A 16,567-nucleotide genomic window follows, 5' to 3' on the forward strand; every position below is an offset into this window, starting at 1 on the left:
GCAACAACAGCAGCACCAGTCACTTTTCCTCAAGCATTGCACTGAGGTGTTTGAGGTACAAGACCTCCTAATCACTGCAAATCACCTATGACATAGCCCCACAAGTCCACCACCACAAGAAGGCTGTGGACCATAAAACTCCATAATGGATAGTTCGTGCCATCAGGTTTCTCCTCCTGAGTGAGGATATCAAGGATGCTGCTCTAATCATTATACCCCTAACGTGTTATGCAATCAATAATGGACAAAAATCTGCCGCCAAATACTTCACAGCTGAAGTATAGAGTGTCCTCCTCAGAGTACCAAAAATCCCCTCAACATTAAGATACAAGAACCAAATTGTCAAAAAAAATGCCAAAGTGTGTCCACTATCACAAAAAACAGCACTCAACCTGCCAATAACAGCAATGCATTGATGTACCACACATGTCTCAAAATGCATGCCCACAAAAGTACAAATTACAACAACTTAATGCCAAGTCTCATCAAACTTTACTAAATTTTCCCAAAGTTTTCCACTCAATCTGACGGTAACAGCAATTAAATGCTTTTTACCGGATGTTTCTTACCTTGGAATGCATTTCCACAAAAAGCCCCATTTCTTCACAAAATTTCAAAGAAGTTGAAGAAATTTACACCTCCCAATTTGAATTTGTGCCAAAGTGCCACCACACGATGCATGCCACCAATGAACAGCAGCTGGAATCCACCTTGAGATGCATGCCAAAGCCTCTAGACCAAAAAGCCCCAAATTTCTTGCGCAAATCAAGAAGACATTGCGCAATGTCAAGTTGTGAGGTATTGATTTGTCCCCAAATTTTGGGCACCTTGAGAAGTTGAAGATGGTAGCTCAAATGGTTGAGCAGGCTAGCGGAGTGCAGAAGGCGGTGGATCAATCAACTAAAGTGTCCACACCACACAAATTGCATGGGCATTGCCCAAAATTGACAATTTCTAACACAAGATTCACTATCAAGAAAAGTTTTCATATACAGGCTGCTTATTGGGGGTCTTCCTACTGGAGATATATTATGGGCAAGTAAAATCTCCAATGGCCGTTGCATCCTTTGCACTGGATGCAATGAGACCCCTATTCATCTTTTCATGTCCCACCCTACTACCAAACAAATTTGGAGCTTTATTTCCCATGCGGTCCTTGGCAACTCAACAGCAGACAGCCATCCATTCTTGGGTAATGGGCAAGATGCCTTCTTTTACCACTTTGCAGCAGCCAGATCATCCATATCTCTTCCATTTTCTCAGGTGGATAGCTCTCTAGCATATTTGGTGCACCCATAATGCCAATTCGGCCTCAAGTATCCATGGCCATGTGGCATGCATTCAAGGATTGTTATAGCAGATTTTGTTCAGTTTCCGTAGACCTACTCCTCCCTGAAGTGGCTGCTCCATGGCTGCATATTGTTTTCTCCACTCATTTGTGCACTACCCCCCCCCCCCCCCCCCCCCCGATAATTTTGCAGTGTGTTTTGGTGGCCTTTTGCCTTCACTTGTGATTGCTGGGATTTTCTTTGGATGGCCAGAAGGCCTGATGTAAATACTCTTAATTTAATTTAAGCTTCTTCATGAAAGAAGAGGCTGTTGTGAAAACAAGCAGCTAAAGAACCACTTTATAGACTACAACCATAATTGAAACTAAGACTCAACTGGTGATCTCAAGTGCTTCTTGTTGGATACAAGTCCAAACCTTTTGTGCCTTCATCTAGTAAAAAATTATATCAACCTAGCCCATATAACCGTGAAGATTCTTCTCAAATCCCTAAGTAAGATTGGATGTACCACTGCTCATGAACTCTCCTCATAACAAGAGCCTTCAAAACATGATAATCACATTTACTTAGAATTTCCCACCAGCACACCCTCTGTTTTAAACTGGCACCACTATTTGTCTGATAGATATTAGGAAAATGGAACTGTTTGTATAGTAAGCATTCAAAAGCATGTATATTGTATATTATCTATCACACAGGTATAGTAAGTGCAAAAACATGTAAGTTATATTAGCAAACAGTAAAACAAGGAAATACATGAAAACTTCAAGATTGCACAGAGTTTGACCTGAATGGTCCCTAGAAGCTCCTCAACGAATTCAAAAACAAGATCCACCTACACACAGGGAGAAAAATAGGAGAATGCATTATTGACCTAAAGAAGAAAGTTCCAAAGTTCTTTAAACACCAATGCAATTTACAAGAAATTTCAATCTCATCAACCTTTGCAACCACCATGGGCATCCATGGAGCAAGGGGCCCGCAGCAAAGGTCAATGATGATGCAAGCAGCTTTTTCCTGTTCAAACATTGCAAATCCAAAGTTGTAAAGAATATCTAAGCTAGATAAAATGCCCCGAGCCCCAAAAAACTAATTACAAGTTTGAACTGTGTAAATATGGCATACATGTGCTGGTGAAAAGGATAACAGATAGCCAGCACAAGCATCAAGAAGAGGTCGATACAATGGTGATGTAGCAAGGAAAACCACCTGCAAAGCATCAATCAAGTTATGTGGTCCATGCAACATTTAACAATACTTTTCACAAACAAAGGATTTAAAATTGCAATATAATTTAATAGGAGGCTTAGCATAAAATGAAGCTTTATAAACCTGAAACAGGTCTACAATCTAACCTGGGCATAACACTCAATCAGCATACAAACCTGAGAAAAAGCACGTTGAGTTGTAGAGGTTTGCCAAGGAGTAAAATTTTCATCGACCTGATCAGTATAAGATGCGGGACGAAGAGCTGTAACAACCATACACATACAATCCATTTCTCTTTAAATTCGTACAGTACGCAGAATATCCACATGGAATGTGGGAAGAACTGGACAGAGCACATCATTAGTACAGAATACCTGGAAGAATAGCTTGCAGAAATGGTAATACTGGCATTAGATTTGGCTTCATGTCTGCGAGCCTTCGGCAAAGTACATGCTGATCCAATCAATTATCAACCACATTATCATATATTTGATTAAACCATAAAAAGTAGCACTAGCATTTTGTTTCAACCATAAACAGTAGCACTATGAAGGATAATGATGCACAATTCAAAAACAAACTCAGGATTGTATGTAGCACATGCAATTAAAATGCAAATGTACCCACCTCCCACATGTACATGCAAGATTCAACAACAGACTATATATCCAGCTCACAAGAAAACCTATCTACACATGCCTATCTGTAGCTGGGTTTCTCCTTGACTCACTGGGCCCAGATCACTAATCAGGTTCAATTGACTGCTACAGAGTCTATGTTCTCCCTCGGAACTTTGCTGATTCTTATATTCTATAATCAGACATAGCATTTGTAAGCTCGTCTACTTTTAACTGGAGAAGGACAACAACACAAGCTATGATGGCTTCAGATGTTACATTTCAGCCTCCTCTTTATCAAATGGGTGTTAGCCGATTGGATGTTGCACATAGAAACAGGGAACGCCCGTTCCGGCACTTAAGAACGGATTAACATGTTCCGGGAGGTCCGAGCCCAGGAAACGCTAGCGGAACATTCCAGCCCGTTCCCTGTCCCGTTCCAGGCCGTTCCCTGTTTGGAACGGCCGTTCCAGCAGCGGGGCATTAAATTTTTTTTAAAAAAACGTTTATCGCGTCCTGTCCCGCCTTGCGCCAGTTGGCCTAACTCCCGCCTCTCGCCTGCCTAACCTGCCTCCTGCCTCTCGCGCCTCTCTCGACTGCCTGGCCCGATTCCCTGGCGCCCTACTGCCAGGCCCACCTCCCACGACTCCCACCTCTCGCGCCTGCCTAGCACATCTCCCACCTGCACATGTGCATGATATATATCTCTAGATGAATCTAGGCTTAAGTGTTGAAACTTGACTCTCTCTTTTTTTTTTTCGTAAAAGGTAATTGTATTAATTACGAAAAAAGTACAAGTTTACTTGATTACAAGATACATGATTGCACTAAGCCATCATGTGAAACGGTTCTAGTTCTAAGAGTTACAAGGTCATTGCGAAGATGTAGAGGAAATTGCCATATGCCAGGGACGCAAGTCCTCCCGGGAAAGTAAGTGAGAATGCTGAAGAAGATCTATTTGCCAATACAAGAGACCCTTAAGCCTAATAATTTGCCGCTGAACATTACAGGCGGAATCAAAAAGAAAAGCATTCCGAATGGTCCAGTTATGCCAACAGCCCCAATATCAAAGAAAGTGAAACACGAACTTCATATGTGGCTGTGCCGCTGTTGGGTATTTGGGCTGCACAAAGACCCAATCAAAGGGCCTTAGCGAGAAACCAACCACCGCTCTCCAAACGGCTGACAAGAACAACCATATTTTCTTAGCGATAGGGCAAGAAATAAATCGGTGACGAGCAGATTCGACACTGGTGGTGCAAAAGAAACAGTTGCCATTGGATATTCATTGCTTGGAAAGAGCCGAAGCAAGCGGAAGACCCCCAATCATCACCCTCCAAAGAAAGACGTTATATTTGAAGGGTGTCTTGTTCAGCCACCCTTCCATCACAGTTGCCCTCCACCATGACCGGGATTTACGCAATCCCCATAGAGCATTAGCTTTAGTGACCAGCCAGTGATGATCTTTAATCAGAAGATGATAGACCTGGTTAGTGGAAGCTTTGCCGAAACTCAGCCGGCCTTCAAAGTCCCAATCCTGCCAAGGACGATCCGAAGCAAGGGCAGGAAAGGGTTGTCTGCCCTGGAGCACCATCAAAAGCTGTTCCCATAAATGCCTGTATCCACGAGGGATCCTAAAGATCCTCCTGGCTGTACGAAATGATATTAACACATTGCGACTCGTAAGGGTGGCATCCGCAACTGAAGTTAAGCCCAAACGTGCCATACGGTTGAATTGTGGTCAAAGCTCTTGTTTACCTTCCCATGAAAGTAACCGCGAGACTGCCAGCAATTCCAGTTGAAAAGAATTAGCAGCTAAGTGATCCTCCGCCGAATGCCACTGAGCCTTCCGGAGGACCAGTTTCCAGGAACATACCAAATGGGCAAGCAGTGATGAAGAGGAACAAGAAAATCGGAGAACATGCCACCACGAACTCTGGATTTGGGTATTGCCATGCCGAAGCCCATGCTCCTCAAGGAAATAATGGGCTATAACGACCCACGGATGATGATCTGAGCACATGGCGTGGAAAAGAGACCAACAGAGGGCCAGCATGTGAGTTTGGGCATCCAAAATAGCTCCTCCACCCATGAGTTTGGGGGTGCACGCATGCGACCAAGAAATCCAAGAAATGCCTGCATGCAAGGAATCTTTCTTCCATAACATAAAACGAATAAACTGAGTCAGAGCATTCAGAGTAGTAGTAGTCCAGGGCAGCAAGGGCAAGAAATATGTGAGGATCGGCAACATAATTGTCTAGGCTACTTTGAGGCGAACATGGAATGGCCAAGCCTGAGACTTCCAATACAGGAACTTAGCCGCCAGTTTTTGAGAAGTCCACTGTAGAAGCTGCTTTGGGGGAACATCAACGCCCAAGGGGTAGCCAAGATGCCTGACAATGAAGCCACGAGGCACAACGATACCCTGCCAGTTCAATGACTGCAAATCCGACTCCGTGCAACTGAGAATGGCTGATTTCAATGCATTGATGCAAAGGCCAGAAGCCTGACCAAAGAGAGCCCAAACATCCAATGCTTTGCGAAGGTTATCCTTATCCACCCTCAGAATCATAAAACTATCATCAGCCAAGGATTGACTAATGAAATGTTGTCCAGAAGGAAGCGACAATCCAGCCAACTGAGTGGAAGCTGCCATATGAGATAACATCGAAAGAACTGGATGAGTCGCAAGGGCAAAGAAGAGAGGGCTCAATGGGCACCCCTGTCTAACAGAGCGGGCAAGGGCAAATGGCTCGGTAACGCCTCCATTCAACATGACTCGCGAAGACGCCGCTGCACTGATGATGTAGATCAGTCGAGACATCCGATCACCAAAGCCCATAGCAGACATAAGCTCTGCAACAAAAGACCAGTCCAGATAGTCGAAAACCTTTTCCAAGTCCAATTGAATCAGTACGACCTCCTGATTAGAATGCCTTGCATAATCAATCGCCAGTTGCGCATTTAATACATTGTGCAGAATGTTTCGGCCCTTAATGAAACCATATTGAAGAGGATGCACAATGGCAGGGAGATGCTTGTGGAGCCGATTCGCCATTACTTTGGAAAAAATTTTGTACATAGAACCCATTAAAGAAATCGGGCGCCAATGTTTCAACATAGACAGCGAAGGAACCTTTGGAAGCAATTTAATAAGTCCTTCTTTCCATGAGGAAGGCATAATCCCCGTTTCCCACACCTGCTGAAACAAAGCCGTCAATGGTTTCGCCAATTGGGTAGCAAAAACCTCAAAGAACTCATTGGTGAGACCATCCCAGCCAGGCCTTTTATCCTTGGGTAAGTGTAACAAAACATCCATAACCTCCGCCTCACAAATATCTGATTCCATAGTGGCTTGCATGTCTTGCGGAACCGGATTACGGACCACGTCATTAAAAACTGAACCGGCCTGAGTAGTTTGGCCTGAAGGTGAAGAAGTGGAACCAAGAAGGTCGATGAAATAACTCCTACACATATGCACAATAGTCTGCGGATCAAGGACCAGGTGCCCTTCTGCATCCAGGAGTCTAGTCATATTCTCTCTAGCAAGAGAGGCATGGAGGGCTCGAAAGAACTTATGAGTCTGACACGCATTATCTTGCAAAGTCTCTGTCAGATGCTGCAATTTGGCCTGTTGATACGATTTCAACTGAAACTCTTGAATAAGATGAGCCACACGCATTGCCAGTGCTAGTAGAAATGCATCATCTGGAGTGTCCACCAACAGAGAACGGACCAAAGCCAGCAAGTCCTCCGCTGCTTGCCGACGCTGTCGACAAAGAGAGGCATGATGGATTCCATACTGCCGAGCAACCCGCTGCACATTACAGAGCAATCGTTCAAACGAAGCAGTGCCCTGAGAGGAGAAGTCCAGTAAGAATCTATCAATCAATTGGTGCATATAACCCTGAAAGATTGCATGCTTCAAATAAGATGAGTTAAAACGCAAAGGGAGCCTCTCCAGAAATCGCTTAAAAGGTGCAATGGGTTGTGCGAGCATCTCAAGCTGTAGAGGAAAATGGTCCGACAATGCATATTGCTGCAACACTTTCATTTCAAGCATCTCAGGGAGGAAATCATCATTCTGCATGATGTATATGCGGTCCAACCGCGACCGTGTTGTTGCATACTGAGCGGAATGGAAAGTAAACCTTGTAGAAGACGGGTGCAGCCAGGACCAGAGATCTTGCTTAAGAACAGCAAGAGCCAACTCATGCCACCTACGGCTTTCCGGCGCGTCCATTACCGAATGCTCCGATGTGGACTGCGAAGAATCAATACACATATTGAAATCCCCCATGAAGAGGCCCCGTCTGCCAAGTGACAAAGAAGTCTGCAAAGCATGCCGAAGCTCCCAGCGCGATAAAGGATCATTCAGAGCATAGAGACCAAGTAACCATAAGATTTCTCCATCGAATAAAATTTCAATCACCACAAAGCGGCCATGCACATCATTTTTAATAACAAGAGGTTGATATTTTTCGTGTACAATCATGAGCACACCAGAATAACGCATGGCCTGTGTCCCTGCATAGAACAGACGAAAGCCATGGCAATCCACAACTTTTCCAGCTTCACCATGACTCTTGTGTTCAACAGCACACAAGACATCCCACTGATTCTCATGCAATACAGTCCACATGGCATGTTGCTTATGGCGAGAACAGATTCCTCGCACATTCCACGTGGCTATTTTCATGTGTTTTTTGTAAAAGAAAATCATGTACGAGGCACAGCTTGCCTCGATTTGACCTTTTCTGCGAGAATGTCCAGGACTCCCTCATCCAAGAAATCAACCAACACGGCAACAGAGTTCTGCGGACCAGATTTGGAGGTAGACGGCATATCTGCGGGCTTGGGAATGGAGCGGGGATAATGACGATCCCACAGGGTAATGACGTTGCCTCTGGTATCAAAAGCCAGCTTAGCTGGTGGACCCTTTCCGAATACACTCTCCGAGTGGGCTGAGGACGGGGGCAGAGGAAGCTATCGCAGGAGGAGAGTGCTCCGACGACAACATTTCTTTCCTGCGCATATAAGTACGCATGGAATCTTGTGACACGGAAGGCACAGAATTCTCCATGCCAGCAACCACCCTGGTACCTTTTTTTGCGCGTACTTCAACCCAATCTGTGCCACAGGAATCTAAACCCGAAACCTGTTGTTTACCTTTATCCAGAGCTTAAGGTGGGTGAATAGCATCCTGCGACGAGACATCACATACCATATCTTCCATGGGTAGCGCAACATGCCCAACATCTGAAGTGTGTTGCTGTTCTGGGCATTTGGCCATGAAATGTCCTAATTTTCCACAGGAAAAGCAGTGTCCTGCAAAATTGCCCCATTTCAAACGAAAGTGTAAAGGATGCATGCCAGAGCAATTGAGACGTAACCACGCAGGCCTTTTCCTGGTAGTGTCCCATAACATACACAAGCGGTTACGATTCACTGCCCTTAAACTTGGAGGGACCAGAATAGTGCCCACAGCAGCCATGGCGTCCTTCAACAGTGGCCAATAAACAGCCGGGCAATTTTCCACTTCAACCCATACAGAGCACTCCCGTTGCAACAGGCGCTGAAAATCTGCCATTGGGCGCCATGGTACAACATGGACCAAACGGCGATCAAGAAACAGAGGCAGTTTAGACAGAAGAGCAACACGGTGCGTCTCAGATTTTAATAGCACCTCAAAAAAACCTCGGGGCCCCACAAAAATCTCTTCAACACATTCCCCTTGTAGCAGACTGTGCAACCACTGGCGAATATGAGAAAGCTGGGAGATTCTACCAGTGAAGAAGAGTATCACCGCGCGATCATAGAATACTAAAAAGGAGCGCAAGACAGATTTGGGGTTAACAGTGGTTTCCAAAACATCTTCCGATGCAGAGTCAGAAAAGACTTCCTGATTGTGTTGAACATAATCGCCAAGTAGAGTGTTGGCAAACTCTAGCAAATGCTCCCAGTCAACATCCTGAGAGTCTGCAGAGTCTGAAGCAATCTGAGCATAGGAACGATCCTAATGATCCATTGACTCCTCCAAAGTGTGCTTGGTGCATTTGCCTGCAGGCTGAAAGTCAAGAGCAGTGGGCATCTCTTCATTGCACGGAACCATATCATCGGGTTCCTCGGTATCACAGTCCGGACCAAGCGCTGCCACCGTTTGGTCTATAAAATCCACGTCCAGGCCAGCCATGGTGTATCACTGCATATACCGGTCAGAGGCCGAACGAAGATCTCACGGGAGGCAGGAATGCGCAGGCCGCTCTCCCTCTTTCTCGAGCAAAACGGACCCAGCACTGAACTGACGAAGAAGCTTGGGAAGCGCGTGCGCAGAAACAAACGGCCGCACGTGCGCACGTCCACAGGCAGAGAGGGCCTCGTTCCCTTGCTGGTTCACACTCTCGCGCTCGCTATGTGGCAACCCGGATTGGGGCCTGTTGTCACACCCTCACTGTCAGGCACTGAGGATGACAGAATAGGATAGGGCAATGCAGATCACCACGCCGACATCAGCAGGGAAAGGAGGCTAACGGACAGGCAGGACGCGACAGCGCAACCAGGGCACAGACCCTGTGCTGGTGACCCGTCCGTCGCAGAGCAGGGCGACGTAAGCAAGAAGATCGCACCGCAGAAAGACAGCAGGTCGTGGGCTAGGGTTGGGCGCGAGGACACGCACAGGGCGAAACGATGGTCGAAGGCAGCAGACGAGGGTTGGGCGCGATGACACGAGCAGGGCAAAACGTTTGACGAAGGCAGCAGACACGTCCGCTAGACGAGGAAGCAGATCCGCCATCGCCCACGCACCAAACTCCTCGCCATCACGATCACGATTCCCTCTCTCTCCCTCCCTCCCTCCCTCCCTCCCTCCCTCTCTCCCTCCCTCCCTCTCTCTCTCTCTCTCTCTCTCTCTCTCTCTCTCTCTCTCTCTTTTTTTTTGGTAAAAGGTAATTGTATTAATTACGAAAAAAGGTACTCTCTCTCTCTCTCTCTCTCTCTCTCTCTCTCTCTCTCTCTCTCTCTCTCTCTCTCTCTCTCTCTCTCTCTCTCTCTCTCTCTCTCTCTCTCTCTGTGTTTACATGGATGATGGGAGGAGCCCAACTTGACTCTCTCTCTCTCTCTCTCTCTCTCTCTCTCTCTCTCTCTCTCTCTCTCTCTCTCTCTCTCTCTCTCTCTCTCTCTCTCTCCGTAAAAGGTAATTGTATTAATTACGAAAAAAGGTACAAGTTTACATGATTACAAGATACACGATGGCTCTAAGCCATCTTAGAGCCATCGTGTGTAAAAACTCAGTACGAAACCACAAAAGAGTTACACAAGTCATGGCAAAGACGCAGAGGAAATTACCATATGCCAGGGAAGTAAGTCCTCCTGAGGGAGCAAGTCAGAGTGCCGAATGAGATCTATCTACCAATGCAAGAGACCTTTAAGCCTCGCAATGTGTCCCGGAACATTAGAGGCCGAATCAAAAAGAAAGGCATTCCGAGTGGTCCAATTGTGCCAGCATCCCCAGTATCTAAGAAAGTGGAACAAGATCTTCATATGCAACTGTGTCGGTGTGGGGTGGGGTATTTTGGCCGTACAAAAACCCAATCGAAAGGGCTTAGCGAGAAACCAACCACAGCTCACCAAACCGCTGACAAGATCGACCAGATATTCTGAGTGAGAGGGCAAGAAATGAATCGATGACGGGCCGATTCCACAGTAGTGGTGCAGAAGAAACAATTGCCGTTAGAGTTTCGACGCTTGGAAAGGGCCGAGGCAAGAGGAAGACCACCAATCATCACCCTCCAAAGAAAGACCTTGCATTTGAAAGGTGTCTTGTTCAACCAGCCCTCCATCACAGTTGCCTTCCACCATGACTGAGATTTTCGCAATCCCCATACAGTATTAGCTTTAGTAACCAGCCATTGATGATCTTTAATCAGCAGATGGTACACCTGGTTAGCTGAGGCCTTTTCCAAATTCAACCAACCTACAAGGTCCTAGTCCTGCCAAGGACGATCCAAAGCAAGGGCAGGAAATGGTTGCCTGCTTTGGAGCACTAACAAAAGCTGTTCCCATAAATCATGGTATCCATGAGGGATTCGGAAACGCCTCCTGGCTGTACGAAACGATATCAAGACATTACGACTGGCAAGGGTGGCATTTGCCAACTGAAGTCAAGCCCATACGGGCCATGCGGTTAAATTTTGGTCTGAGCTCATGTTTGCCTTCCCACGAAAGTAATCTCGAGGCTGCCAACAATTCCAGTTGAAAAGAGTTAGTATGTAAGCGGTCCTCCGCTGGATGCCAACGCGCCTTTTGGAGAACCAATTTCCAAGAGCCGACCAAATGAACAAGCAGGGATGAGGAAGGACTAGAAAACCGAGAGTATGCATTAAGAACATGCCACCAGGAGCTCCGAATTTGTGTATTACCATGCAGAAGCCCGCGGTCCTCAAGAAAATAGCGGGCCATAACGGCCCACGGGTGATGATCCACGCACATGGCACGAAAAAGAGACGAATGAAGTGCCAGCATATGGGTTTCGATATCTAAAATAGCCCCACCACCCATGCATTTGGGGGTACATGTATGCGACCAAGAAATCCATGAAATGCCTACATGCAATGAATCCTTCTTCCATAACATGAAACGAATGGGCCAAGTAAGAGCATTCAAAGTAGTAGTAGTCCAAGGCGGCAATGGCAAGAAATATGTGAGCATTGGTAGCATAATTGCCTGAGCCACTTTGAGGCGAACATGGAAGGACCAAGCTTGCAACTTCCAATACAGAAACTTAGCTGTCAGTTTCTGTGAAATCCACTCTAGTAGTTGCTTTGGCCGAACATCAACACCCAAAGGGTACCCAAGATGCCTGACAATGGAACCACGGGGAACAACCTATCCCTGCCGGCCCAATGACTGTAATCTCTCTCTCTCTCTCTCTCTCTCTCTCTCTCTCTCTCTCTCTCTCTCTCTCTCTCTCTCTCTCTCTCTCTCTCTCTCTCTCTCTCTCTCTCTCTCTTTTTCGTAAAAGGTAATTGTATTAATTACGAAAAAAATACAAGATTACTTGATTACAAGTCTCTCTCTCTCTTTTTTTTTCGCGAGCTCGTCTCTTTTTTGTATTAATTACGAAAAAAATACAAGATTACTTGATTACAAGATACATGACGACAATACAAGTCATCATGCGAAGAGGTGCTAAGTACTACAAGTTACAATTTCATGGCAAGGATGCGGAGGAAATTGCCATATGCCAAGGACGGAAGTCCTCCGTAGAGAGCAAATCAGAACGATGGAGAAGAGCTAACTGCCAATACAAGAGGCCCTTAAGCCTCACAATATGTCGCTGAACATTATGGGCGGAGTCAAACAGAAAAGCATTCCGAATGGTCTAGTTATGCCAATAGCCCCAATAGCGAAGAAAGTGATACATGAGCTTCATATGTGGCTGTGCGAGAGAAGGGTATTTGGGCTGGCCCAAAACCCAATCAAAGGGGCGCAGTGTGATACCAACCACCTCTCGCCAAATGGCCGACAAAAATAACCAGACCTTCTTAGCGACGGGGCAGGATATAAATCGGTGGTGGGCGGATTCCATAGTAGTGGTGCAAAAGAAACAGGTGCCATTGGAGATTCGTCACTTGGAAAGAGCCGAAGCAAGCGGAAGACCCCCAATTATCACTCTCCAAAGAAAGACTTTGCATTTAAAGGGTGTCTTGTTAACCCAGCCCTCCATCACAGTGACCCTCCACCACGAGCGGGATTTACGCAATCCCCATAAAGCATTTGCTTTAGTAACTAACTAGCCATTGATTGTCTTTAATCAGGAGATGATACACTTGATTAGCAGAAGCTTTGCTGAAAGGCAGCCGGCCTTGTAGGTCCCAATCCTGCCAGGGATGATCCAAAGCAAGAGCAGGGAAGGGTTGTCTGTTCTGGAGCACCGTCGCGAGCTGTTCCCATAAAGGCCTATATCCACGGGGGATCCGGAAAATCCTCCTAGCAGTACGAAACGAGATAAGCACATTGCGACTGGCAAGGGTGGCATCCGCAACTGAAGACAAGCCCAACCGCGCCATCCGGTTGAATTGTGGTCTAAGCTCATGTTTACCTTCCCACGAAAGTAGACGCGAGACTGCCAGTAATTCCAATTGAAAAGAGTTAGTAGCCAGGCGATCCTCCGTTGGGTGCCACTGAGCCTTTCGAAGGACGTGTTTCTAGGAACACACCAAATGAGTAAGCAATGATGAAGAAGAACTGGAAAACAGCGAATCCGCATTAAGAACGTGCCACCAAGAACTCCGGAGTCGGGTATTGCCATGCCGAAGCCCATGACCCTCAAGGAAAGAACGGGCGATAGCGACCCACGGATGATGATCATCCGAGCACATGGCGCGGAAAAGGGACCAACGGAGTGCCTGCATGTGGGTTTGGGCATCTAATATAGCTCCGCCACCCATGCTTTTGGGGGTGCACGCATGCAACCACGAGATCCAGGAAATACCTGCATTCAATGAGTCCTTCTTCCAGAGCATGAAGCGAATAGACTGAGTGAGAGCATTCAGAGTCGTAGGAGTCCAGGGCAACAATGGCAAGAAATATGTGATCATTGGCAACATAATTATCTGGGCTACTTTGAGGCGAACATGAAAAGGCCAGGCCTGAGACTTCCAGTACATAAACTTGGCCATCATCTTCTGAGAAATCCACTGCAAAAAGATTTTGTACATGGAACCCATCAAAGAAATGGGGCGCCAGTGTGTCAACTTAGATGGCGAAGGAACTTTTGGAAGCAGTTTAATAAGACCTTGTTTCCATGAGGGAGGCATGATCCCCGTTTCCCACACCTGCTGAAACAGAGCCTGCAATGGTTTCGCCAGTTGGGTAGCGAAAGCTTCAAAGAACTCATTGGTGAGACCATCCCAACCCGGACTTTTATCTTTGGGCAAGTGTAACAAGACATCCATAACCTCTGCTTCACCAATATCTGACTCCAGAGTAGCTTGCATGTCCTGCGGTAACTGATTGCGGACCAGGTCATAAAAGACCGAACGGGCCTGAGTAGTTTGGGCTGACGGAGGAGAAGCAGAACCGAGAAGGTCACGGAAATAATTCCTGCACAGATGCACAATAGTCTGTGGATCCAGGATAAGGTGGCCTTGTGCATCCTCGAGTCTGGTCAAATTCTCACGAGCAGGAGAGGCATGGAGAGCTCGAAAGAACTTATGGGTCTGACATGCACTATCTTGCAAGGTCTCTGTTAGATGTTGCAATTTGGCCTGCTGATACGATTTTAACTGGAATTCTTTAATAAGATCGGCCACCCGCAGGGCCAGTGCAAGCAGAAATGCATCATCCGGAGTGTCCATCAACAGGGAGCGAACCAAAAGCAACAAGTCCTCCGCTGCCTGTCGACGGCGCCGACAAAGAGAGGCATGATAGATCCCATATTGCCGAGCAACCCGCTGCACATTAGAGAGCAATTGGTCAAATGACGCAGTGCCCTGAGAGGAAAAGTCCAAGGAGAATCTGTCAAGGATTTGCTGCATATAGCCCTGAAAAATTGTATGCTTTAAGTAGGAGGAGTTGAAACGCAAAGGGAGTCTCTCCAGAAAGTGCTTGAATGGGGCAATGGGTTGTGCAAGCAACTCGAACTGCAGAGGGAAATGGTCCGACAAGACATATTGCTGCAACACTTTTATTTCGAGCATCTCAGGCAGAAAATCATCATTCTGCATGATATATATGCGGTCCAACCGCAACCATGTTGTGGCATACTGAGCCGAATGGAAAGTAAAGCCTGGAGAAGACGGGTGTAGCCAGGACCAAAGATCTTGCTTAAGAACAGCAAGAGCCAAGTTGTGCCACATACGACTTTCCGGCGCATCCATGACCGAGTGCTCCGATGTAGACTGGGAAGAGTCAACACACATATTGAAATCCCCCATGAAGAAGCCCCGTCTGCCAAGTGACAAGGAAGTCTGTAAAGTCTGCCAAAGCTCCCGGCGAGATAACGAATCATTCGGAGCATAGAGGCCAAGTAACCATAGGATTTCCCCTTCGAATAAGATTTCAACCACCAAAAAGCGGCCATGAACATCATTCTTAATAAGAACCGGCTGATATTTGGCATGTACAATCATGAGCACACCCGAATAACGCTTGGCCTGTGTACCTGCATAGAACAAACGAAAGCCATGGCAATCCACAACTTTACCGGCGTCACTGTGACTCTTGTGCTCCAGAGCGCACAGGACATCCCACTGATTCTCATACAATGCCGTCCACATGGCATGTTGCTTGTGACGAGAACAAATTCCTTGCACATTCCACGTGGCAATTTTCATGTGTATACAAAACACAATCAGGTACGAGGCACAGCTTGCCTCGATTTGACTTTGTCGGCGAGAATGTCCAGGACTCCCTCATCCAAGAAATCTGCCAACACCGCAAACAAGTTCTGAGGACCAGATTTGGAAGTTGACGGCATATCGGCTTGCTTGAGGTTGGAACGTGGGTAACGACGGTCCCACAGAGTAATGACGTTGCCTCTGGTATCAAAGGCCAGCTGTGCAGGTGGACCCTTGAGACGATCCGAATACATTTTCCTGGCGGGCTGATGGCGGGGGACTGAAGAAACCATAGCAGGAGCAGAGCGCTCTGACGACATTATTTCCTTCCTGCGCATATATGTTCGCATGGAATCGTGTGAGGTAGACGGCCCAGTACTCTCCATGCCTGCACCAATCATGTTGCCTTTTTTGGCACGTACTTCAACCCAATCAGTAGCACGGGAATCCATACCCGAAATCTGTTGTTTACCTTTAGCCAGAACTTGGGGCGGATGGGTAGGATCCAACGACGGAGCATCACACACCATATCTTCCATGGGCGGAGCAACATGAGCTGTATCTGAAACGTGTTGTTGCTCGGGGCATTCAGCCATAAAGTGCCCCAACTGTCCACAGGAAAAACAATGGCCAGCAAAATTGCCCCATTTCAAACGAAAATGTAACGGATGCATGCCGACGCAGTTGAGGCGTAACCATGCAGGCCGTTTCCGTGCAGTATCCCATAACATGCACAAGCGGTTGCGATTCACAACCCTGAGACTGGGAGGGACCAAAACCGTGCCCACAGCGGCCATAGCATCCTTTAATAGCGGCCAATAAACAACCGGACAATTTTCCACTTCTACCCACACAGGGCATTCACGTTGCAGGAGGCGCTGGAAATCTGCCATCGGGCGCCATGGAACCACATGAACCAACCGACGATCAAAAAACAAAGGCAGTTTAGACAGAATAGCAGCACGGTGCGTCTCCGTTTTCAAAAGGACCTCAAAAAAACCCCGGGGTCCAACAAAAATCTCTTCAACACATTCCCCTTGTAGCAGACTCTGCAGCCATTGGCGAATACGGGAAATTAGCGGGATGCGACCAGTGAAGAAGAGTATCACCGCGC

The 16,567-nt window shown here is 46.9% G+C and overlaps 1 protein-coding gene across 4 annotated transcripts in view; it reads right to left on the reverse strand.

Annotated features, from left to right (window-relative positions):
* LOC148035365 (uncharacterized) overlaps window positions 1–16,567 on the reverse strand; it is a 244,427-nt gene that overhangs the window by 83,039 nt on the left and 144,821 nt on the right. For all 4 annotated transcript variants that reach the window (XM_087680397.1, XM_087680398.1, XM_087680400.1 and 1 more), the window contains 5 exons: window positions 2,873–2,951; window positions 2,675–2,760; window positions 2,415–2,498; window positions 2,232–2,306; window positions 2,077–2,124 (listed from right to left, as the gene is read on the reverse strand). In XM_087680397.1, the coding sequence (XP_087536523.1) occupies window positions 2,077–2,124; window positions 2,232–2,306; window positions 2,415–2,498; window positions 2,675–2,760; window positions 2,873–2,951 (372 nt within the window). The remainder of the gene's footprint in view (window positions 1–2,076; window positions 2,125–2,231; window positions 2,307–2,414; window positions 2,499–2,674; window positions 2,761–2,872; window positions 2,952–16,567) is intronic.

The sequence above is a fragment of the Lygodium microphyllum genome, chromosome 6 (genome assembly GCF_053477565.2).
Source record: "Lygodium microphyllum isolate KBCC chromosome 6, Lygodium_microphyllum_v1.1.10, whole genome shotgun sequence".
NCBI classification, from domain to species: domain Eukaryota; kingdom Viridiplantae; phylum Streptophyta; class Polypodiopsida; order Schizaeales; family Lygodiaceae; genus Lygodium; species Lygodium microphyllum.